This window comes from Phoenix dactylifera, unplaced genomic scaffold, assembly GCF_009389715.1.
Source record: "Phoenix dactylifera cultivar Barhee BC4 unplaced genomic scaffold, palm_55x_up_171113_PBpolish2nd_filt_p 001190F, whole genome shotgun sequence".
Taxonomy (NCBI): Eukaryota; Viridiplantae; Streptophyta; class Magnoliopsida; order Arecales; family Arecaceae; genus Phoenix; species Phoenix dactylifera.
Genome location: NW_024068526.1, coordinates 45,718 through 69,585, shown reverse-complemented (window position 1 = coordinate 69,585; position 23,868 = coordinate 45,718). Strand labels below are relative to the sequence as shown.

General features: G+C 38.1%; 2 protein-coding genes and 1 non-coding gene across 6 annotated transcripts; all 3 read left to right on the top strand.

The window, feature by feature from the left end:
• The first annotated feature begins 2,834 nt into the window (after window positions 1-2,834).
• Window positions 2,835-2,937, top strand: LOC113461083. The gene has a single exon (XR_003383106.2). It is a non-coding gene; the product is annotated as a U6 spliceosomal RNA (small nuclear RNA).
• Window positions 2,938-3,194: 257 nt separating this feature from the next.
• On the top strand, window positions 3,195-8,648 carry LOC120103697. 2 transcript variants are annotated; one of them, XM_039121693.1, is made up of 4 exons: window positions 3,273-3,445; window positions 3,541-3,673; window positions 3,767-3,839; window positions 8,021-8,648. In XM_039121693.1, the coding sequence occupies exons 1-4, from the start codon at window positions 3,406-3,408 to the stop codon at window positions 8,288-8,290; spliced, it is 516 nt and encodes a 171-aa protein (XP_038977621.1). In that variant the 5' UTR covers window positions 3,273-3,405; the 3' UTR covers window positions 8,291-8,648. The 2 variants fall into 2 exon arrangements, with proteins under 2 accessions (XP_038977622.1, XP_038977621.1); XM_039121694.1 differs by lacking the exons at window positions 3,541-3,673; window positions 3,767-3,839 and having other exon boundaries at window positions 3,195-3,445.
• Window positions 8,649-13,496: 4,848 nt separating this feature from the next.
• Window positions 13,497-23,266, top strand: LOC103724213 (transmembrane protein 45A). 3 transcript variants are annotated; one of them, XM_026800413.2, is made up of 5 exons: window positions 13,497-13,895; window positions 14,542-15,018; window positions 16,305-16,811; window positions 16,842-16,864; window positions 18,768-19,744. In XM_026800413.2, the coding sequence occupies exons 2-4, from the start codon at window positions 14,663-14,665 to the stop codon at window positions 16,852-16,854; spliced, it is 876 nt and encodes a 291-aa protein (XP_026656214.2). In that variant the 5' UTR covers window positions 13,497-13,895; window positions 14,542-14,662; the 3' UTR covers window positions 16,855-16,864; window positions 18,768-19,744. The 3 variants fall into 3 exon arrangements, with proteins under 3 accessions (XP_026656214.2, XP_038977618.1, XP_008813627.2); XM_039121690.1 differs by lacking the exon at window positions 18,768-19,744 and adding an exon at window positions 23,195-23,266 and having other exon boundaries at window positions 16,305-16,864; XM_008815405.4 differs by having other exon boundaries at window positions 16,305-16,864.
• The last annotated feature ends 602 nt before the right edge of the window (window positions 23,267-23,868 follow it).

Genomic DNA, 23,868 nt, shown 5'->3' with positions numbered 1-23,868 from the left:
TTTGCGGCCGATTCTTCGTCCCAAATCACTAGTTGCTTGTCCATGCTTCGAATGGGGCTTAAATCTCCTTCAAAGATCGCCTAAACGATGTAAATGGATCGAGGGGTTTAAGGGAGGTTTGAGGGGGGGTTTTTTTTTTCTTTTCAAAACGAAACGGAGGAGGAGGAAGGGGGGTGTATGAGAAAATTTCAAGGGCAATATGGTAATTACACTAAAGGTTAGTTTGGGTATTTTCTTTTTGGCTTTTGGGGGGTGTCCTGAGCAATAGGGGGGGGTGTATATAGAACTACCCGACGACGACGGAGCGCTCTCTAAGGACTGCGGTCAAATGCCACTAACCTCTGTTATATCTACGGATTTGCCCTCATCCAATACGGAATGCTGAAAAATAGACGGTTAGATGAGATGGGAGTCCATCTATGGCGTGCTTTGAGATTCGCAAGACAAGATGATGGAGGGCGAGATCTCGGATTCGTATTATACTAGCGTTGGTTTGTCACGTGATAACAACGAGACTGGCCGTTTGAATGAGTAGACCAACTATAAGATGGCGCTCCACCTTGTCCCCCGGTGTTCGTGGGTTCCCACTTGAAGTCCTAAGGGCTCCAATGGTGAGCCCCAAGCCGAAAAGCAAGGTTTCAATATTTTATCCAATCATGCACTGTTGTTTAAATGGCATGCATGTTCCCAAAATGAGAGGGCCCTATCATAACTGTTTGTTTCCCATTGTCATGGAATATTTGCCATGCACTTAGATCTAAATAGTAATAATAATAATTTATTAGTTTCTTTTAGAAAAAGAAAAATTGATCACTAGAACAAGAAGATATATTCAATTTGATAGGTATATTTAAATTTACGTATGAACGAAAAGGATAGTTGTCATTAAGCCTATTTTATAACATGATGATAGCTTAGTTTTGACTTTTGTAAAAAAAGCTTGGTTTGCGTGTGTATCTATATACAATGTCGTACTTTTGAAATTATTATAGAAGCGACAATCTTTTCTTGGACCCAAATTTTTCTCTCATATTGCATCAAAGGTTGAAGTTTCTCTCATATCCAAACAAATAAGCTGATGACTACGGGTGCAAATGGGTCGGGTCAGCTCAGGATGAGTGACCCCAATTTTTAGCTAGCTTATTTATATATGAAGCAATATTATAAAATGTTAAAGTTTAATCGCCATACCTATTTTTAGCCTCAACGGATAATTCGAACCGCCCCAATTGAGCTCGGGCCGGGCCCAATTGAAAACAATCTATTTATAATAAACATAGCAATTAGAAAGGCTTCGGCACAATATTTTTGAGACACTTTACTTTTGGAACGTCATTGTCAAATCAATCTCACAAATGTTGTGATGTTTACATTCAGACTTCTCTATTTTGTGCTTATGTGCGTGGGTAAGACTTTTGATGGACTATTCTGGATATTTGAAGTGATCAATAAAATCGGCTCTCATAAATTCTCCTCCACCGTCCAATTGAAATATTTTTATAGTTTTTCAAATTGTCATGCCATCTATTTTTCAGATGGAAGGAAACAGTAGAAATAGTCAGATCTTTACCTCAATGGAAATATCTCTGCAATTCAAGTCTTATCATCCACAAAGCAAAAATTTTGAACCGAGGTGATAGGACCATAAATCATAATGCAATTTCTTAGATGATTGATTACTATTAGAAATAGAGAGGGAAGGCAATCTACCAGACCTTTCCTAGTTGACCACTTTCATAAGTGGCCTTGCTTTGATCGTTTCCTTCTACTAGATTCATTCCTTTATCCTTGAGAAATCAAATTACCTTGAATTGTGGAAGTTGCAACTGCTCATGTCATACATCTTCATCAACGACCTTGAATCATGTAGAGAATAGTGCCTTTGATGATAAGGTGATGGCACATAAATCACCTTATCGAGTTCTTGGATGCTACCACCTTCCCTATTTTCCCGTCCTTAATCACAAAATCATCGGCGGAGACCTCGAAGTGATATGAACATGTGAAAAGCAGCACCGCCGACTATGAAACAATCTCAATCATGATTATTGGCTAAAGTTATACAAGCAAATGCTTTAGAAATATCTTCTTCTTGGAAAGAGTGATTAAATTGATACCTACATTAGATAGGTGAATGCCCAACTTTTTTTCTACAAATTTGACATATGGTAGGATTATCAGAAGTAGCTAATCTCTTTCTTCCATATTTGGATGCACTTGATTCCTGCCCATTATTAAACCCCCAAAAGCATTTTTATTTTTCTTGTCTTTATTGAACAAAGCCTCTCCCTTTGGATGAGAATGGAGCTTGCCTTGATTTTCAATTTCCCCTTATTATTTTTGCATTTTTAACCAAGAAAGGCAATATGTTGTGAAGCTTCGGAACACCTGAAAAAAGAATCAAATATGGAGTTAGGCCAAAGGTTTGGATCTTGAATAGAGCAAAAGAATCTTACAAACTAGGTGGCTTAGAGAGCATGGAGGAGTCGAAATATAATGAGAAGAGAGAAGAGAATAAAAGAATTGTCAACGTAATGCACTCATGGACCAAGGTCCGGAGTCATAGACTCCAACTGGGTTCTAAATCCTCTAAAGATTTGTTTGGATGATTGAAGCAAAAATTCTATAAAATTCGTAGATTGTACTACTGTAATTAGGACTGGGGCTATAGCAGGTTTAGAGTTGGGCGGCCTGAATCTTATGGGCTGCGAAAGCTTGATGGTTGAATGAGTGTAAGCGAAATATGAATCCAACATGTTTAATAAATAAGTAAAAATAAATTAATCTATCTATGATTAAAAATTGATTTGGCTTATCTATCAAAAAGCACATAAGCCTCTTCAGAGACATCCGACAAAATTGGAACGATACAGAGAAGATTAGCATGACCTCTGTATAAAGATGACATGCATAAATCGAGAAATGATCCAAATTTTTATGTCGGGGTGAGATCATCCCCTACTTCAATATATTTGGATCATGGATAGAGATAGAGACGCTTTTCTGACCAGATATGTTTATAGGGAGACTAATAAGATCGCTGATTGGGTGGCTTTTTACGTGGTCAGTCACTCAGGCGGTACTTTATGGATGCAGGGAGGAGAGCTGCCCACTGCTCTCCATGATATATTGTCTCCTGATTTTATGGGAGGTCTCCGCACTCGCGTCTCACTCCGCCTAAGCAGCAAAAAAAAGAAAAGAAAAAAAAAAGACATAAAGAAATCGAGAAAAAATGGTCAGATTCCCAAGATACTTCCCCTCTTCCTTCCCTCCTGTCGCTACCGAATTTTTAGTTTTTAAACCCTCCGTCCTTCTCGCCATCTCTCTTTCTCTCTCCCTACCAACTTCTGAGAGCTCCCTCTCTCCCTCCCCCCTCTGTGTATCTGAGCGTCTGTCTTCTCGCCGATGGGGCAGGTATTGGCCACTATTCAGGATAAAATCCATGGTATCTCCCTTTCCCTTATTCCCCGTTCTTCCTCCTCTCTTATCCATCTCAATATTATTCAAAAACTTAGTCCATGGAGAGAGATATATGGGCAGGGAGGCAGTGGAAGGAGAGGCAAATACGGAAGATAACCGATCACGTCTTCGACCATATCAGCGACGCCGACTCCAAATCGGAGGGCGGCCTCTCTTTCCCGGATCTCTACATCGCCGTCCTTCGCGTCTACAAGTAGTCTGATTTTTCTTAGGATTTGTTTTTTTTTTTTCTGAGTTAATCTGTTAGGTTCTTTAATTCCTGCTCTGATTGTTTTCTGGATTACAGTGAGATCAACAAGCGCTTGCCTGGGCCTCATCACGACCCTCCCTCAAGGGAGAAGCTGAAAGCTATGATACGGGTATGCTTCGATTTGGTTGTGGTGCGGCCTAACTTTGATTCGTACGATTTTAGTGAATGCAGTCCATTAGGATTGCTGGATTTCGTTAAAAATATTCTTTAATTTGTTTTGATTAGGGTTTAGTTAGCTGGTTGGTGTGTATGATGGAATAGTTTGATAAGAGTCCGTTAGCTTTGTTTTGTTCTAACGTTGATTGTTGTTGATCTTTTCAGTCTGGAATCATATGATTGCTGTGGTTTATAGAGATGATTCAGTTTGGGAGTAGAATATTCATTTCCTTAGATTTGAGTCTCCTATGAAATAAAATTTTGGTGTTGTTTGATCAGATACTCACCTGATTATCAATCAAGTGTTTATTTCTTGATTTCTTACCAAAGATATAATCTTGAGACGATTTGGTGTAAAGCTATGAAAGCAAGAACAAACATATTTTAAGTAAAAAAAAAGTAATTTTCGAAAATAATTCATCTATTCTTCATTGTCCCACATGTACCCTTTGCTTGCAGAAGCAGAAGCATGGTTCCGGAGGTAGTTTGATTTAGGCAAGGTTCACCATTTCTATATCAAACCATGTACTGGTGCCACACAAACACAATGTAGATACGGTATGGTACGGAATTTTTTTAGTGTACCAAGCGCCGGTACGCCACCTATACCGGATTTCGGTACCGAACTAGTACAGTACGGTACGTTTCGTACCGTTCGATTCAGGCCAGTATGATATATTATGGGTTTAGGTATGAAAATAAAATACTTTTTCCTACTTTGTAAGTTCACATTTGTTTGGCATGCATTATGTCCCTTGCCCTCTCTTTCTAATAATTTTTTGGTTTGTTTATTCATGAATGTGCCTCTATAGTTGTTCCATTGATAATTTCTGTACTTTATCCGTGCGTTCAGAACAATAGAAAGCAGATAAGGTCAAGTATGATCCACCTCATCCCGCTCATTCTTTAGGTCATATCTCACCTATTTAACTCATGAGTACTTTTAGCAGTAACTATGAAGTTTTTGGCAGACTGTTTGGGTGGATTTATTTGGAATTTGAAAAGTATGTTCCATTGTAATTTCTGTACTTTCCTTAGATTTGAGTCTCTTATAAAATATTTTTTTTTTTTTTGTAGTTTGATTAGATTCTCACTTGATTATCAATCAAGTGTTTATTTCTCGATTTCTTACCAAAGATATAATCTTGAGACGATTTGGTGTAAAGCTATGAAAACAAGAAGAAACATATTTGAAGTTAAAAAAAAAGTAATTTTCGAAAATAATTCATCTATTCTTCATTGTCCCTCATGTACCCTTTGCTTACAGAAGCATGGTACCAGAACTAGTTTGGTTTAGGTATGAAAATAAAATACTCTTTCCTACTTTGTAAGTTCACATTTGTTTGGCATACATTATGTCCCTTGCCCTCTCTTTCTAATATTTTTTTTGTTTATTCATGAATTGTGCCTCGATAGTTGTTCCTTTGATAATTTCTGTACTTTATTCGTGCATTCAGAACATTAGAACATTCAAGGTACTCTATCTATGACCAAGAGGTGAAATAGAAGAAAACTTGTGAGTTAAAAAGACTTTTTTCTTTTTCCTGATGTAAATGACAGCAAGTCATGATGGTTCATTAAGGTCATGAACAAAGTGTATCAAAAGATGTCTTATAATTCACCATCTCAATCATGACATAGAAGATGTCTTCTATGTCCATGATGATAGAGGATGTCTTATATTCACCATCTCAATCATGGCATCTAAGTGCTCTTGCATTCCTAATAAAATGACATTGAAGTATCAGAGACATGGTCGCATGCTTGTAATTCTGTGCATGAAGAATTACACTTCTAGATGCAGTGTAGTTCAAATTGAAAGCACTATATTTCTGCAAGTGCGTGATCCATGCTAGGATGCTAGTGATAAATTAATGTAAAACGTTGTATGTGTTCTTTTAGATCAAAATTATTGGGTAGAAATAGAGCAACCCAATTAGATAGAAGTTATCTGAATATGGTTTTGAATGGGTGACAAACAAAGGTTTATCAAGGAAATCTGGTATGTAAATGTTTCTATTAAATTTGTGGTCTTTCTATAGAAAGTGAAGATAAACAGTTAGCACACTTGAAGGCTAAGATTTGTTAATTGGGTTCATTTGATTCTGCAAAATTGACTTCTTTAACCTAAGAAATAGTATTAGGAGTGAATCCTTAAACCATCTGAAGTCTGCTGGATAATAATGGAAAAATCGTGAATACACGGTGGCAGCATGACAATCAAATAATTTGTCATACAGAGTATTCCAGTGGCATGCGGGTATCAGCAGATGCACAAGCGTAACTTTGTGTAGCACTGCTGTTATATATTTTTATCTTGCAATACCTTCCAAGGAAAACATAAAGTCTGGGAATTGAAGGTGAATCCTAGATGGCTTAGATGTGCTTGTGAATTGAGAAGATTGGATGAGCCCATTGTTTCTTTATCAGTCCAAATGGCTTCATTCTTTCACAAGACAAGTATCACAATCCAAAGCTATAACCTACCTCAAGTTACCATATATTTGAATTGGTCATTTTTCACATGACACGAATAACATGCATATTGGCTAAACTCAAGGCTCAAGATGTTATTGTTTAAACATTCATTTGTAAACGAGAGACCGTGTCCCACACATTTGGGGGAATGGATACTAACTTTTCCCTGGTTGTCGAAGCCAAGCCCTTCAGAATGGAAATTATTTTAAGATTTTTGTGTTGCTTCCATGAAAGAGTGATTGATGCTTTGTGCCAAGGCACCTAGGTTCTTGACGGAGCTGCCAATGCTGGAAATGTGTTGAAGCTCATATGGGTTCCTATACTTGCGGGATATTTTCTTTGATTTTTACCAATGAAAACCTTTTTATAGGAAAGAATATTGCAGTTGTTAATAGGAAAGAATATTGCAGTTGTTATGATTTATTGCTGAAACATGAATTGTATTTTTTAGGAAAACTGTAACATAGTTTTGGGACATCGATTTGCTTAATTTACTGTATGTAAGGATTTAAATTTTATGAATTAGTTTTATATATGGGACATGCTTCTTTTGTTAGTTACCCCATAATCAACTATGGGTTTTTTTCATAGATAGGTTAATCTATTTTTTCTTGATTATAACTATTTTGTAGGTAATACGTCTTCATTTAATATGCTTCAATTTCTTGGTTCAAATTTTTAATGTGCTTATATGTCATCAGAATATTTCAATATAGTCAGCAGATTGTCAAATTGTCATCTCTCTCTCTCACTCACTGAGTTACAAAGAAACCAACTCATGCCACTGTCCAGCCCCAACATCCATATTATTGTGTGAGCAATCTTAGTTGCCAAATCAAGAGCATGTGCAGGTGCAGGGAAGTGGATATTTTAAACAAATATGCGAATAAAAGAAATGGTCAGGAAGAGAATGCAAGTTTGAGTTTCCAAAGTGGGTATCTCACCCTGGATCGAAGTTTCCTGCTACTAAATGAGCAATGTAGCTCTGACTTGGTTTTAGGACCGTATTCCTGCAACCCCCCTCCCCAATCAGGGCGGTTCAATGTACCCCATTCCTACTAGTCCCACACGTGGATATACCTAATAATCTATTCTCCTTTTATCTTCTGCTGCTGATTCTTTTAAGCTTTCTATAGTCCTCTCCTTTTTTATTCATCCTTTTTCATATACATCTCAGATCCTCATCTTTTCTCTGGACATCTTATCCTTGTCCATAATTTAGTGCTGGTCATATAACTGCTTCTCTGAAGTCCCACTGGTAGTTATGCATCTTCATTTACAAATCCTTTTTTTTTTAACTTCTTAGTTCTCACATCTCTTGCTTTTGACCCAATTGGTAGTATCTTATGAGGTCATGTTTTAATTTCTTCATAGGACTCATTACTAAAAAATATCATGGATTTTCACACTAGCTACTTCAGAAGTCACAAAAAGAGGAGCACAAAGATATGCTAGCATTTGAATGGAATCAACCTTCCACCATGCAAATAATCTTTTCCATAATTGCTTCGTTCTATCATCAAATATCCAATGACGATTAAGTTGACTAAAGAAGAATTTGCATGGTCACACTTTTTTGATAGAATATTAGGGTGACTATAATATGTAATTTGATTAATCTGCAAAACATAATCATTTTCTGTTTCCTTCATGCAGGAATATGATATTAACCTTGATGGGCTTCTTGACCGTGAAGAGTTTGCAGAATTCATCCATGAATTGACAGCTGATACCATAACTACAGTCAGTCGGAATCTGATACTTGCATTGGTGGTGACTCCAACAGTGGCGCTGATGACAAAGAGAGCCACTGAAGGGGTGCCTGGTGTGGGCAAAGTAGTGCAGAGGTTGCCAAATTCCATGTATGCCTTAATTGTTGCTCTTGGGGTTGTGTTGGCCCAAAAATCTGGTGAATGTTGTGAATAACCAAGCCGGGAATTGCATAAAGAATGTTTCTAAAAGCTGATTTGGTGCTTTTCTCTTTCTTTGTAAAGGATAAGTCATATCTACTCATGTCGATTGTCATCATATACTACAACATTCGAAGATATTGGTTGTTCTTCACAGCTATTTTTAGGTGATCAAAGGATTTAAATATTAAATATATCTTGTCATATGCTAGGCTGCCGTAACAAGTTTACAGTTTGGTCGATGTTTTTGTCATGCTATGATTTTATCCATTTGTGCTGTATTTCTAATCTTTATTTTTCTTGAACTGCCTTCTATTGTAAACTTTCAACCATTCCAGCACTGAAATAAGGAGGAAATTGAGCTTTCCTTTTCATTTTTCAGAGTGGTTGAAAAGAGTCTATGTATTTGGTTGGCAGTTGGAAGGTCTTTGTTGTTTCTTGGAAGAAAAAGTGTGGCAGGGGAGGATTTTCTATTGTTATGTGTCATGCCTGATTTCTTTGGAGCAATTTGTTACGCAAGTCTCTTTGCATTCCTATGAAGTGGTATTTGAGTGGTATTTTTATGGCATCAATCTTGACAAGGGTCTTTGCTGCCCATACTTCAAATTTTACTCTCTGTTACAGTATCAATATCTAAACTTCAGATCTACATGAATGGGGTTTCTGGAGTAAGTTGCACAGTAAAAATTTTGTTGTAAAAAATCATAGAAAACTTGGTGTCAATTATAATCTAACATCACCACAGGAAAAATATAACAAAAAATGGAGCTTACGTATAAAAGATTTAATTATAGGTGTCAAAATCATAAGATAGAACAGGAATGCAGCCCATAAATACCTGTTCACACTTCTCAATGCCTCTCTAATATGAGTCCCCGTCCATGCAACCTTTTTTTTCTCTTGATGTTATTTGGCTATCAACATTTTGGATGCAATTTCAGCAAGCGGGCTTGAAAAGCACCTCTTGCTTTGTCATGGACCAAATTTTAGTGCCACCTGGGAACATTATATCATAGAAATACAAATGAACATTTAAGCAAGTACAATGTGCTGCATCTAAGAAAAAACCATTACAACAATTTATAAGCACACGCAGGAATGGCCGTTGGGCACAAAGATTGAGTTCGGCAAGACTAACTCATCCACTAAATGAAGGCTTGACCTCAGAGAACACCAGAAGGGAGACGAAATAGGGGGGCAAAAGATAACATGCTTTGTGAGTCATATGGGGGTAAACGATTTATAAGTCTCATTTCATGGACTGGGAAAAGATTCAACGATGTGAAACAGAGAGAGAAATTTTGAGCAGCATATCTTTGTGAAAAAGAGTAGTTCTTTTTGGAGGGCCCCACTATGTTCTGCCCAACCGTTGATATGGTTCATTGGTTGGCCCTTCACCCACCTATTTATTTGAGTAATCATGGAGGTAGAAAGGTTGCAATCAATGGCCTAATTCATCATTGCAAAAATATCACCTATTTTAGCACCTTAGTTCATTCTCTCTCACTCTTCTTCCTTTTTGTTGTAAATTAAAAAAAAAAAAGGTGGGAAACACCACCAAACATTTCATTGATGTCATGATGTTGTTAAAAAGGCTCCACACAAAGGAGGAAGAAATATTCCCCACCCTGCTCATTCCCTTGCATCATTATTCTTCTTTCCAAGTGTCTGGCTTCTGCTGCCCAAAGATGTTAGTGTGGCATCCATCTGTTGGGACCAAGACAATTTGTCCTCCTTCTTAGAAGAAGATGGGGCAACTTTCAGCAATAATTCATTGATTATGAACTAAAGGCTGGACTTGAATCCCGGCTCTTGCATTCATACTAAGATATTTTATTCAATTATTTAGCTGGGACCCCATGAATATATATGAACAACAATCTCACTCTTTTTTTTTTCTTAAAAAAACAATCACACAAATCTTGATTTAGATATTATAATTTAGAATTAGCCTGACCTAATAATACAAGTTTAACTTTATAAGCAACCATATGAATCTACATCTCAACGATGTACTCGTCGTTTACAAGCGTCTTAGCGAATTTAAATTCAGGACTTTCTCCAAGGAAGAGGAGCATGCTGACAATTTTCCCCAAGATGAACACTGCTTCCATTCATTGATGGATGTAAAATTATCTAAACCAATTAAACCCAATAGTGAGGAAATTCCATCTCCAACCTTTTGACCAACTTATAGCTGATGCTTTGGGCTGCTTTATGAGTATAATTTTAACATTCTTATATGTGCATGTCCACATGTATTTATATGTATGTATGCATGTATGTACACATATATGTATTTATGTAAGTATTTATGCATGTATAGGTTAGTTGATCGACATATTCAAGCACTTGATTGGAAATGAAAAATATGCTTTTAATTGTTCAAGCTCATGATTGCACAATTTATCAATGTAGTATGAAAAGATTCATGAATTGCAAATCTGAGACACTTCAATTTTTTTTCAATTTTTAAAAATCTTATAATGAAATCACATTAGCCTTTAGATAATTCATACGAGCAATTAAGGGCTGCATGTTCTTTCCAAACCATCGTAAGATTGCTAAGAGGAACGAAAGACATAAAACTTACCTATGCAATAATGTGTTGCAGTATGGTGAATGTGAATTGAAGCATTTACCCTATTTTTTGCCTTAATTATATATAAATATACTTTAATTTATTTTATTCTTTATTTTCTAAATCCAAGGTTAAGCATCGTTGCATCTCTGGCAATAAGTTGTAATTAACAAATTCTGTCAAACAAAATTATGAATAATTATTTGGTTTATCATCAATAAGAATTAAAAGTAATCTTAATAATAATGGCTCATTGAAAAATAATTTTTCTTCTTTATTAGCATTGTATCTTGTTACACCATCAGGTTCTTTTATCATTTGTACTATTATTTTATAGAAAAATATAGAATTTTTAAGTACAACTTTCTCTATCAGCTAAATTAATAAATTGCAACAAGTAATAACAACATATTATGCACTACTAGAAAATAAATAAAAATCATTATAACACTTCGTATCTGATCTTCAAACAAATCTAAGCAAATACAAAGTTTCCAATCTATAGTACTGGAAAAATAATGATTGTTACTACATGTTTATAACATAAAGCAGTTTGAAGGATGGTGAGGATTATAATCTTCAAGACATTGATTGGAAGTGGAAAATATGCTTTTAATTACTTAATGCTCACACCTGCAAAATTTGTCAATGCTAACATGAAAAGAACCATAGATCCCTATGATCTTGCAGATCTCACACAATTGAAAGATTTGTGATATTTAGAAGTCTTATAATGAATCACATTAGCATCTTGATAATTCATATTAGCAACCAAGGCTCTATATTGAAAGGTAGGTTGTTATTTAAAAAAAAAAAAAACTCTTTTGGAAAACATAAAACAAAACTATGCAACTATAAGTTGCGGTATATAGAATGACAAGCTATCCGGAGTAGATCGGACTCTTAGCCCAAGATCCCGAACAAACACCAAACATAAAAATACAATTTGTAAAAAATTGCAAAAAAAAATAATAGTGAAAAAATGGAAGAGAAAAATAAATTTATTTAGAAAAAAATAAAAGCCAAAATAAAGAGATTGGCTTCTTCTCATAAAGAAGCCTCATGCCTGCAAGAGCTCTCTCAACTATCAAAGAGAATTTCATTCTACTTTTCACGTTACCTTCTCCCCCTATTTATAAAACCATACTCTCTCTCTCCCGCTAAAAGATAAAAACATCAATAAATCACTACAATTATTATAATACAATATTTTATTTGTAAACATATTTTGTTTAAAAAAACTAAACATGATTTGTACCGGCGCCCCTTGAATCAAAAGAAGTTCCTCTACCACTTTCATAGCTATATAGGCATCTTTCTGATGAATAAAGTTGACGCAGGTAGCCACTTTAGTCTTGCGACTATCCCTATCCGGCGTAGGCACTCGGAGAGTAACCCGCTTCATTGATGCATCCGCAGCCGTGCAATCCTCAGGGTCAAGGGGTGCGACTCCAATTAGAGGAAGAGGCCACGATAGAGGGAGGAACAACCCCAGGGCTGCCCAAAGAGGCAAAGGGAAGACCGGCGCCTAAAGTTCATAAAACTTGATAAATAGTGGTTACCGGCACAGGTGAAAATTGATGCCTCCAATACTACCTCACTAGGGCTGAAAATTGATAAGATATTGATATATCTATATTTGTATCCATATTTTTTAATGAATATGAATATAGATATGGATATCAAAAAGATACCTAAATTAATAACAATACTTGTTCTAAATAGATATGGATATGAATCGAATATTAAGTATATCGATAATTGTTATAAATGGATAAACATATGAATCGGATATTAAATACACACACACACACACACACATATATATATATATATATTATTTGAATACAGCAATAAATCGGATACCTTTCGGATATTAATCAACTTTGAACAAAATTCAATGATGAAAACTATCGATAAAACATGATTATAAAAAAAATTATAATTTTAATAAATATTTATCAATTATAAAACCTAACAATTTCATAAAGAATATGCCGTTTAAGATTGCTCATCACCGAAGTAAACAGAATCTATGATGCCTCCAAGGCATCTCACAGTTATTACCAGTTACAATCGCTGAGAGGAAACTAGAAAATGGACGGAACGTTCGAAACTCTAGTTGTTTAAAAACGACGAAGAGAAAAGAAGGATGAAATGAACGAAGGGGAGGTTTGAGTCTTTCAAACATACTAGATGACTCAAAGGATTTTTTTCAAACCGGTTATTCCGTATTCGGGTTACCATTTTAATGGACTGTTATTTGATATCTAGCTTCTTTTTTTTTTAGTTTAGATTTGATTAATTATTTAATAAGTTTTTTTGATTTAGCTTAACTTAAATTCTTTTTTTACTTATCCTTGTTTTATGGATATCCAAATCTTAAAAAAAATATATATGTATCTTCATCCATATCAGTATTTAAAAAAATTTTGAATTAATTATTCGAATTCCTATTTGGATCTGGTTGGACCAAAAATAGCATCTGAATCCGATATAATCAGACCCGCTTACAGCGGAACCAATTAAAAAAAAATGGTCTACGTCCCGAAAAGCACGTCATCAACGCGTCGCGCGCCCTTGCGGGCTTCGCAGCGGGCTCCTATTTAGATTAATTAAAAGATCATTCCCAGAATAAAGAAAAGTAAAAGAAAAGGCCAAAGCCGTCGCCCCGAGGAGTCGCCATCTCTTCCCTCAATATTTTTCCCTTCTCCCTGCGAGCTCCCGTCTCGGTGCTGGAGATCGGAGGGAGCAGAAGAAAGAAAAAAGAAGTGAAGAAGCGCGAGGAAAAAGAGAGAGAGATAAAACCCTCGAGATCTCTAACCCTTTTCCCCTCCTGCTCTCGCTCTCGCTCTCGCTCTCTCCCTCGCTCTCACTCGAGTCTCGGCGGTAGAGAAAAAGAGAAACAGACCGCGTTGGTTTGCTTTGCTCTCTCTTCTCTCTGCTCATCTCTTTTCCCGGCCCTCTCGTTTCGCAATCATTTCGTCGAGGCGGCGAACCCCACGCTCTCCCCAATCCAATCCCTTCCTCCCTCAGCAAGGTACGTCCATGTCCCCCCCCAAAAAGTCCCTGATTGAACAATAGAATAATATAATATTTATATATATTGGAATTATTACTATTTCCACTACTAAAAGACTGCCTCTGTCCATCAGATCTGCTTCCTTCGTCACTAGATCTTTCCCTTCGCTGAGCCAATTTGTGGGGAATGAATTTTTTTTTGATCAATTTTGGGTTAATTTCTATTTAATTTCATCAGTTTTGAGAGAGGAAGCTTGTGGAGCAAGAAGAAAATTTTATTCTTCCAATTTTTCTCAAAGAATGTTTTTCTTGGATTAAAAAGCTAGTTAAATTGGACCAAAATATTCCAATTCCCGCTAGTTTTGTCTATTTGTATCAATTCGTTTCGTGCTTGTCGGCAGAGAGAGAGAGAGAGGAAGTTGATCGATCGGATAAAGCTTAGTGCTGTCCAAAAACGGTTATTTTTTGTAAAAAGGAAAAAAAAAGTTAAATTAATGAAAAACTCCGGATTTTAGCCTTTTTTTTTTCCCATTTTGATCAGTTTCTCTTCCATATTCCAGAACCAAGATTGATAAAAACCGCTAAGCATTCAAATCGTACCAAAAAATTCTCCGATTTCAGATAAAATTTCTCGTTTTTGATCTATTTTTATTTCTTTTATATAGATATATAGTTTAAAAGCAAGAAGAGAGGAAGAGGAGGCAATCCATCGTCGGTCAACGCTCTCGGGGCCCTTGTCGTAATTTCTGGAAGATCCGAGGGCGAGATTCAGTTAAAAAAAAGAGAATGGGATCGTTCAGGGGTCACGTGCTGCCCGGGAGCCTATTCCTGGCGGTGGGATTGTGGCACATCTGGAGCGCGGCGGTTCGGTACGTGTCGGACCCGGTGGCGTTTCGGGTCCGGGTGTGGAATCCGGCGGAGCGGTGGTTCGGCGGGAAGGCGCGGCACCTGGAGCTCTACGTGGTCGCCGGCGGCGCCTTCGTCGACATGTGCGTCGAGTTATTGTATTCGCCTCACTTCCACTACTTCGTAGGACCCGAGAAGATACTGAATCCGGCGCACATGAACGACTTCGAGCATGGTGGAATGCTCCTCATGTTCTTCCTCTTCGGCGCCATCGCCCTCCTCTCCGAGAAAACCAGGTCAGACTCTCTCTCTCTCTCTCTCTCTCTCTCTCTCTCTCTCTCTCGTACATAACTAGTCAGAGGATACATTATGAGTTGGAGAGGGAAAGTTGTCTAAAACGCTCCGAAATTAACTAGGTTTCTTTGGAGAATGGGAATTTGAGCGCGGGGAAACGAGGGGGAAACTGGAGTTTAGCAGTCTGAAAGGGGAAATCATAGTTTAGTGGTCCGAACTGGTTTCCCCAAAGGTTCGGTAGGAGGAGAGAGGGATTTTGTCCGGGCCGCCCTCGGTCTCCGTTGGATATTGGTCGTTGAAATAGATGCTATCTTGTTGGGGACAACTGTCGGAACCAGGAGAGGGTGACGATTACAACGGCACATGGTTTTAGAAAAAGCATAGATCGTTAAAAAAAAAAGCAACGTATGCCGTCCATGACCGTTTTATTCCAAGTTCAGCTTTAGACTTGGTTTACGTGGGAACAAAATCATAGCTGCTGGCCGTATTGTTTGAAACGAAGAATATTTTTCAAGCTAACATGAATTTTAGAAACTAGAAAAACAATATTTATGAATATGATATCTGATCCTTTGCAATGCATTTTAAGGTTAGTTAGTACTATTTTATTAGTAGTGTCTTTATCTATGTTGTTCCATGTCTGGAGGCATCTCCAAGGTGATGGAATAATTTCAGGTGGCGTCTGGTTGAATTAGGAATCTCTGAGTAACTTTTTAAACTTGCATAGCGTATGAGTGAGTTCTTGTGACCCACAGAAATTGATACAGTATGTGAGGCTAATCGAGCTGTGACGTGCCACACCAGCATTGCATGGCTCGAGAAAATTCTTAGATTATTGACTGTCATCCAGAGCATGATTCAGTTTTTATTTGAAAAGGCCACTATAACGACATAATAGCATCTTCTTTTTCCTGTTTTTATGGAATAAGAAAGTTGGTAATAACCATTGTGGTGATCATTATTTTATTTCACCATAAAAAAAAGCCTCCATAATTATTCACAATATAACCATAAATTATCATTTTTCCAAGTAGAAAAAAAATAGTGGCAACATTGCTGCAACCTATTTCCAAAATTTTCACTTATTGCAAATATTGGCATTATGGAAACCTTAATTCCACCATCTTTTTGATGTTGTTTGATTAATTCAGGGTAATGTAGTCAATAATCCTACCTTACAGTAGCAGGCAGAGACAACGGCCAAGTAGCTTTCTGTTGTTTCTTTGCATCCATTCTCTTTTCCAAGCTAATAAGAGCAATCTACTAAGCTCACACTCACTGACTTCAGCTTCCTACCCATGCCGCATGGAGCGCTTTGCCTGATAGCCGCATCAGCCTTCAGCGCGGAGTATCTACTGTTCTCCTTCCACTCCACCACCCACAAGGGACTGGAAGGCTACTATCACCTCATCCTTGTCATCCTCGTCGCCCTTTGCATTGCCGCCACGATCGCTGGCGCTCTCTTCCCCACCAGTCTCGCTGTGGACCTTGGTAGCGGGGTTTCCATCACTCTCCAGGGCCTGTGGTTCTACCAGACTGCTTTCACCCTCTACGGCCCCATGATGCCCCGGGGTTGCCTCCTCGACGACAACGGAATCAAGTGCCACTCGCATGACAGCCAGGTCCGCGCGGAGCTGCTTGCCAACTTCCACCTCTTCTCCCTTGTCTTTCTGAGCTTCCTCTATGTTCTTGGATGCTATGCCATCGCGGCGGCATGGTATGGCCACCCAGATTTGAGGAAATTGCATGCCTCTGCTCTGGCGAGCCAAGAAGGTGATGAGAATGGTGAGGTAGAGGCTGCCGGTCGGTTCTTTCCAGAGATGATGGCTGCTCAGTGACAAGGAAAAGGTTCGTTGATACTTCCTCGTGCTTTTGTTTTTCTCTAGTTCCATCCTCGGATCCTGCAAGGAAAAAGGAATTTTAGTAGCTCCAAACGCACTGAGGACTTTGAGATTCGTGCGAGAAGTATGATGCAGTATGGCTGATTCGGCCCATGATCTGTATCTTCACGCAAATCTCAAATTTTGAGTGTGGATCTTGCCAAACCTGGGCTGTTCTTTTGGAAATAGATGGGCTAGCGGTGTAGGAAAAATTCTATTTCATGGATAGGATGCGAGAGCAGGTCGGCATCATCACCATTCTGCTTTTACCTTGTGTTATTGCTATGACCAATATGTAAATGAGCGAGCCGCAGCGATGACATAAGAGAAAAGTAGAATTTGATGGTGTAATCAGAAATGACAATTAGAAAAAATTCTAGGTCGTGGATGGGCTGGAGTGGATGTCATCAGCCATTCTCATTTTACCTAATGTTATAGCTATCACCTACTTAATTGATGGTGCGTATGACATGGCCCCAACAACATTCTTGGTTAATGCATCTCACAGATATAGTTTGAAATTTACATTAATGAAACATTGTCGCCGATGCATAGGATTGATGCATAAAAGATTATGAAACTGATGGACGGGATATGCTTGAGGGACAAAGGCAATCTTAACGTTCATATGATGTTGCCTGTACAAGCATATGGAAAGCGTCATGGATCACATTCTTGTTGCAGGACATCACACGTTTATCATGATCTATGGGTTTTGCTTGGAGGGTTAGCATCAGTGTAGTTACATGGTCGGAAAAATTAGTTGATAGATGGATATTTGCCGTGTGCAATCAAAACTGACCCCATATAGAGAGTATGCTTGTTGGACTCCAGGGTCAAATAACTTATTCTGGTAGTAGTTTTCTATTGGTGAGGGCCCAACAGATGAGCCAACTGATGTAGTCATCTGTTACATGAGCCCAATATCGAGCATACATATCTCTAATCTGGGAGTTTATTTATCAATTACCTTTGCTCTTTAATAGCTGGTGCATTGTGAGGTTGCCTTATTTTGCGTTGAATGTGTCATGTATCCATCAACGGAGTAGCATACCATTTGGAGGGTGGGTTGCCTATAACTTTGGCAAATAAAAGCTGAGTTATCCTATCTTAGATGGTCCATGAGTATTGGATCCAAGGCTAGGATTATTCTTTGAATCATAAATCTGTGCCTCAAAGAGTACCAAGAGCAAATGGGTAGAACCGTGGAACCAAATTTGGCTAGATTCCACCTAGCTTTTAGCAAGATCTATTCAAGCTAAAGTCAGATGATTCCTATACCAATTGCTGCGAAGTTTGTGTAAGCGACATTCATGCGAAAACCTTTTAGTTGTTTAAAGTCAGTGCAGGAAAGAACACGAGTTTGATTTTGTTGATTTGGCTCTTTTGGCTTGCATCCTCAGGCTTAAGAGCCCATTTGATTGGAGGACGGCAAAATCTCGAAGAGCTATTGTCGTTCTGAATGTTAACTTTTATCCCTAAATCTATCTGGTTGCCTTGGGATGAAACATATATGAATTGAAAGGTCAAAAGAAATTCCACTGTTTCAGGAATAGCTGATTTCACCTGTCCCGCAGAGTGCTTTTATTGTGATTTTTGCAGAGAAAAGCCCTATGACTAGAATAATCGATCCTTGATTATTCCAAGATTAACAGATGATGTTTGGCTGGGGCAGGATAAGCGAATTCTCCAATCCCCTGAAATGGTCTTGTTTGGCTGTTACGGACTGGATGTGCGTTGATTAAATATAATGCAGGATGCAAAGTCTCCTCCAAAATCAAGCACTCTATTTAGCTTGTTTTCTTATAAGCAGTTGTTTTATCCTTCTAACATTACATGAATTGATCTTTGGTATCTGTTGCTTGGATCAGGATCTGGAGTTCTTGAAGGCTTGTTGCGAAAAGAAGCAAACTGCACTTGAATGATATTTGGAAGGATTCAGCTGTGATGGCAGTAGGATGTTCATCATCATAAAGATTGCTGAGACATAGTTTGTTGAGTAATTAGGTCAAGCCAGGTCGTGTTAGATGCTACTAGGAAGGATAAGAGAAGCCCGTCTTTTGAGATACAAAAGAAATGAGGAACAAAAAGAAAAAGAATCAAACACCAGGATGGTTTCAAGTAAACTCTGATATTTTAATACTCGAGGTTCCTTTTTTGTTGAGTTGATGCAATTGCAATGGAACCATGATTACTGAGAGAGAGATGAAGAGAATGACAGCAAGCAACTGAATTTTGAAGAGAGTTTTACGATTCAGACAGTGTGATCTTCTTGGCTTTGAAAAAATATAATGTAATTACTAATAGCACAGATTTAAAAACATTGCTTGCTGTACGGTGACAGGAAAAGGTTCATCTACCCTCTTCTAAGCTTGTTTTCTTGACAGTTCAAATATTTGAAAAGCTATATTTTGGCAGCCCAAATGCCAGGAAGACTTTGTGGGTCGTGCGAGAAGCGTGATGAGATCTTTGTTTAACACGAATCTCGAAGTCTGGATCAGCATAGGATAATTCTGATTTATGGAAAATTCTATTTCATGGATGGTATGCAAGAAGTTGCTACTGCAGTGCTACCTACCTGTGAGCAGGGGAAGATGGTGGATGGTGCATGACCTTAGGTGTTACGATTCCTGAGGTAACATCGTTGACGCAATCTCATAGGCAAAAACTTTCATGCAGGTTGTAGGCTTGAAATTTACATTGTTCATGTACCATCATCTACTCAAGCACAGGATTCGGCTAATAAAAAAATTATGACACCATTGGGTGAATAGGCTTTTGTAAGACAAAGTTGACCATTCAAAAGCTTCAGGTTTTATCTTTAATGCGAGATGATTGAATTTTTTTATGTATCCTCACCAGACTAAGAATTCAAACCAATCACAAATACCACGATCAGCTCATGGTTAGCTCAAATATATCTGTACGGTAGTATTTTATATTATACATAGGTCATGAGTCGAATCCGCTTTAATACTATTTATCGTAATTCAGAATCTCGTTCGAAAAAGCTAGGTAGAATGTATTATTTGGATTATTTGATCCTATACAAGTAGCTAAAATCTATCCAGCGAATAACCGATGTGAAATTAAATATATGATCGTACAAGTTATTATAATTATATTATATATTATAATTATATTTTCACACCTATTATTTTGATCTTGATAATTGTTGCTTACATCTCCCTACTACTACGCTTTAACCGCTCATAGATTCCCTAAATGAGGTCATTACATGCACATGACCAGCAAATGAGGCCATTGCATGCTTTAGCCGATTTTGGCCGTACTACAAATTCTACAACATAACAGAGTGGCTCATCTCCTATCAATCCACCCAACCCACAAAAATGTTCAATCATACCCAACCATCCTTAAATAGCGCTTGTAAATTGCACCCAACCATCATGAATCAGCTTAAATCAGGCCTTGAACTCATGACCTCTAATGGAAAGGATGACAACAACTGCAGGAACAAGCATTTTTTTTTTTTTTTTGGTAAATAAGGAACAAGCCTTAGCTACTCATCACCACATCTATGATCCATGTGTACGTAGCAGTGATATCACACACAGCCACTGTTGTATACTGTAGCTCTAATGGTAAATATTTATTACTCGTAAGTGCCCCCTAATTATTTCATTAGGAATATTATCAAATATAAAGTATGGTTAATGCATGCGTGACGTCTTCCAGCGCCCAAAGAAGGGAGAGGAAGAGACGCTCAGCCCCAACTACTGAGACCTTCTTCCGCCTCCCGCGCTTCTACTTGCCGAGATCCATTTATATCCCACCCCCTCCCACGGCGGCGGAGAAAGCCAAGACCCTGCCTCCCTCGATCTCAGATCTCTTTAACCCATCCCCGTCCCCGACCGCCGGAACCCTCCGCCTCCCTCCTCCGGCGATGATTCGCCGGAATCGCCTCCATTCACGCCCTCCGCGCGTGCCCTAGAGGTCTTTGACTTCTTGGATCCGGTAATTACCACAGATCGACTCTCGCATTGCCGAATCTGAGGGTGTCGAGATCTTGGCCAATGGCGACGAGGAATCGGACTCCGGTGTACAGGAAGTACCGGGACGCGCTTCGGAGCGTTCGGTTGCCGGCGGTCTCTCCTCCTCCGGCTCATGCCGGGCCTTCCTCGTCTTCGGCTGGTGGCCCCATGATCGAATTGGTGAGCACTTCGCTTCTCCATACGAATCGGGCATATACTCCTCTCAGCACCGAAGACCGCAGCAAGTCCAGGTTCGAATGGCTTCCCTTTGATGCAAATCCTTTCTTCTGTTCTGAATGCTGTTTTGCTTTCCATATTTAAATCAGCAAGAAGTCTTCTTGGGCTTAGCTATGTTCTTTTCAGATCTTGCTGTAATGAGGCGTGAAAACATTCTTACAAGAATAAATTAATTAATATGAGAATTTTAAAACGTTGGCCTTCTTGTATTAACGGCATTCTCGGACTGTTCACAGAAACTGATGGGAAAATCATAGAAATCATAGAATGTAGCCAATGCTATGATTGACAACTCATGATCACAAGGATGCATGGATGAAGCTGGTGAGTCGAAGCATTAAAGGTGCCACACATGAGGAATAGGTGAGTTCAGATGGTAAAAATAGGAAACAACATGAAGCTAAATTGATAACAACCAAAGCAATATGATAAATTGACACCAAGCAAATGGACTGAGAGTTCATTATAATAATTAGAGTTCAACCAAAAAATAAATAGATAAATATCTAAATAATTGGGAAGACCCAAGTTGCAACTCTAGGGCTAACGATCGAGGGAATAGATGATTCGACAAAATGCAAGTTCTATGAGAGATGCTTTGGTTGACTCTTAAGTTAATAGCAAGGAAGTTGGCTGAGTCATGAAGACAGCTAAATTTATGTAAAATGACATTGAATGATAATTCGACAGGGCATCCAAATGATTTCAGAGATCAAATATGAGAGGTGATAACAGTATTGAAGGAAAGCAAGCCATGAAGGAAAGCAAGCCAAGAATGAACCTTGAGCACAATAAGGAGGTTAATTAAGCATCAAGACTCAAGATAATTATGCATGCTTGGAGATTGCAATTATAGGAAGCAAATATGCATGTAAAAATATATCTATTCTTGATTTTACATGGGCGCAGAAATTGTTGGTGCAGACAATCAATACTGCAAAGAGGGGCAAGCCAACCTATGATAAACAATGTATGAAAATTGAAGCAACGACCAGAGGCTTCATGATATAGATTAAAAGAGTAAGATAACGAGATGACAATCCCAAAAGTTTAGCTAAGATACATCTCAAATTGGCCCAAATTGAAATAAATAGGTATAAATGATTGATGGCAGTCATGATATTATGAGTTGCAGGCAAGTGGAAATTATTTAAGCAAGGAAACTCTAAAAATATAGCGGCAAAGTTATGATGGCAGTCATGATATTATGAGTTGCAGGCAAGTGGAAATTATTTAAACAAGGAAACTCTAAAAATATAGCGGCAAAGTTATGTATGGGGCAGATAAAGTGGCTAAAAATTGATTGACGAATGAGAAGACAAGGAATATGAAGAACTAGAAGGAAGCCCAGGGAAGCCTCTGACCAAATGGAAAAGGTCCATGGCAAAAATGTCGGTCTTCCAAGCATTTGACAAGGATTATCAAAATACAACATACAGCAAAATAATAGCAAGTTGTATGTAGCCTAGAAGGCATGGTAGGGGACTGGCTGGAAGGGATAATAATGACCCAAAATATCGCACAGAAGTTAGTCCACAAAAGAATTTGGGGCCAGATGAATCCAACAGCTTAAGGAAATTAAATGGCTGTTCTGATCTGACAACATAAGAGGGCAGTAACTGCTTCTAATGGGTGACATAAGAAGGGAAGAGAGAAATATTCTTTTCCTTCCATATTATGTGGGACGCTGAAAATTTGAAATGATGGGGGTGCATAGGGATGGGGAATTTTTGGAATTCTATTATGGTTGGGCCCGACTTCACATTTTGGGGCTGGCTGCATGAGGTTCCCTACTACTCATGGGGCTGGCTGCATGACTTCAGCTTTGATCTCTTCAGAGTATAGTAGAGATCTTGATGCATGGTCAAGGGCATAGCCATCAGAAAATTTGGTAGTGTTTGTTCCCTACTACTCATGCATCAGTTTGTCAGCTTTGATCTTCAAGATCTTCATATGGAATGTCTGCTTCAAATTTGGGATGGCAGAATTGCAGTGTTCTGATATTATCTGAAATTTTCATTCTCATGCTACTGCCTGCAATGTAATATGTCATTTGCCTGCTGCAGTAAAGGCCCCCTTGCAGTTGGTTTACCTCCAGCTTGGGTGGATGTTCTGAAGAAATATCGGCAAACATACAACGTGCTCGGACAAAAATGCCGGAGTTAAGTCAAGGCTCATGCCAAGGCTTTAATTCCTTCTTTGGGAGATGGAAAAGAGGAGCAACATGCAATTGAAGTTCTTACTCAAGAGATCACAGACTCCTTGAAGAGACCGGAGAAGAGATTAAAGAATATAATAGATATTTTATATAAATTTCTTAAAATTAGAGGCTCAGCCAAATAAAAAGTATTCTCAAATGTATAATTTTTATAGTCAATCTAATATATAAAAATTATTTTCTAAAGCATTATATACTTAAGTAATAGTTTCCAAACGTATCCTTAAATTTATATATATATATATATATATATATATATACATATATAAACTTTACTAAAGTTTGTTACGAGTCGGATTTGAACATAAAAAAAATATTAATAAAGTTTAATTAAAAAATAAATAGTGTTTAAATGTGAGATTTGGTCCACGATCAACTCTAATATATATATATATATATATATATATGGTGCGGTAGTTGAGGCGCTCTGTCGCAGCTGAGTGGCCAGGGCCGGCTAACAACGATTCCTTTCCGCCCTCCTGTCACATGAAAATGGCCTCTCCCTCTCTCTCTCTCGTCCCT

What these genes read in the sequence shown, in the direction of transcription:
- LOC103724213 (XM_039121690.1), top strand. Translation starts at nt 14,663, where the DNA reads ATGGGATCGTTCAGGGGTCACGTGCTGCCCGGGAGCCTATTCCTGGCG. An exon ending in CTCCTCTCCGAGAAAACCAG is followed by an intron (nt 15,019 to 16,304) that starts GTCAGACTCTCT and finishes CACTGACTTCAG; the next exon opens with CTTCCTACCCATGCCGCATG.
- LOC120103697 (XM_039121693.1), top strand. Translation starts at nt 3,406, where the DNA reads ATGGGGCAGGTATTGGCCACTATTCAGGATAAAATCCATG. An exon ending in GCCGTCCTTCGCGTCTACAA is followed by an intron (nt 3,674 to 3,766) that starts GTAGTCTGATTT and finishes TCTGGATTACAG; the next exon opens with TGAGATCAACAAGCGCTTGC. An exon ending in AGCTGAAAGCTATGATACGG is followed by an intron (nt 3,840 to 8,020) that starts GTATGCTTCGAT and finishes TCCTTCATGCAG; the next exon opens with GAATATGATATTAACCTTGA.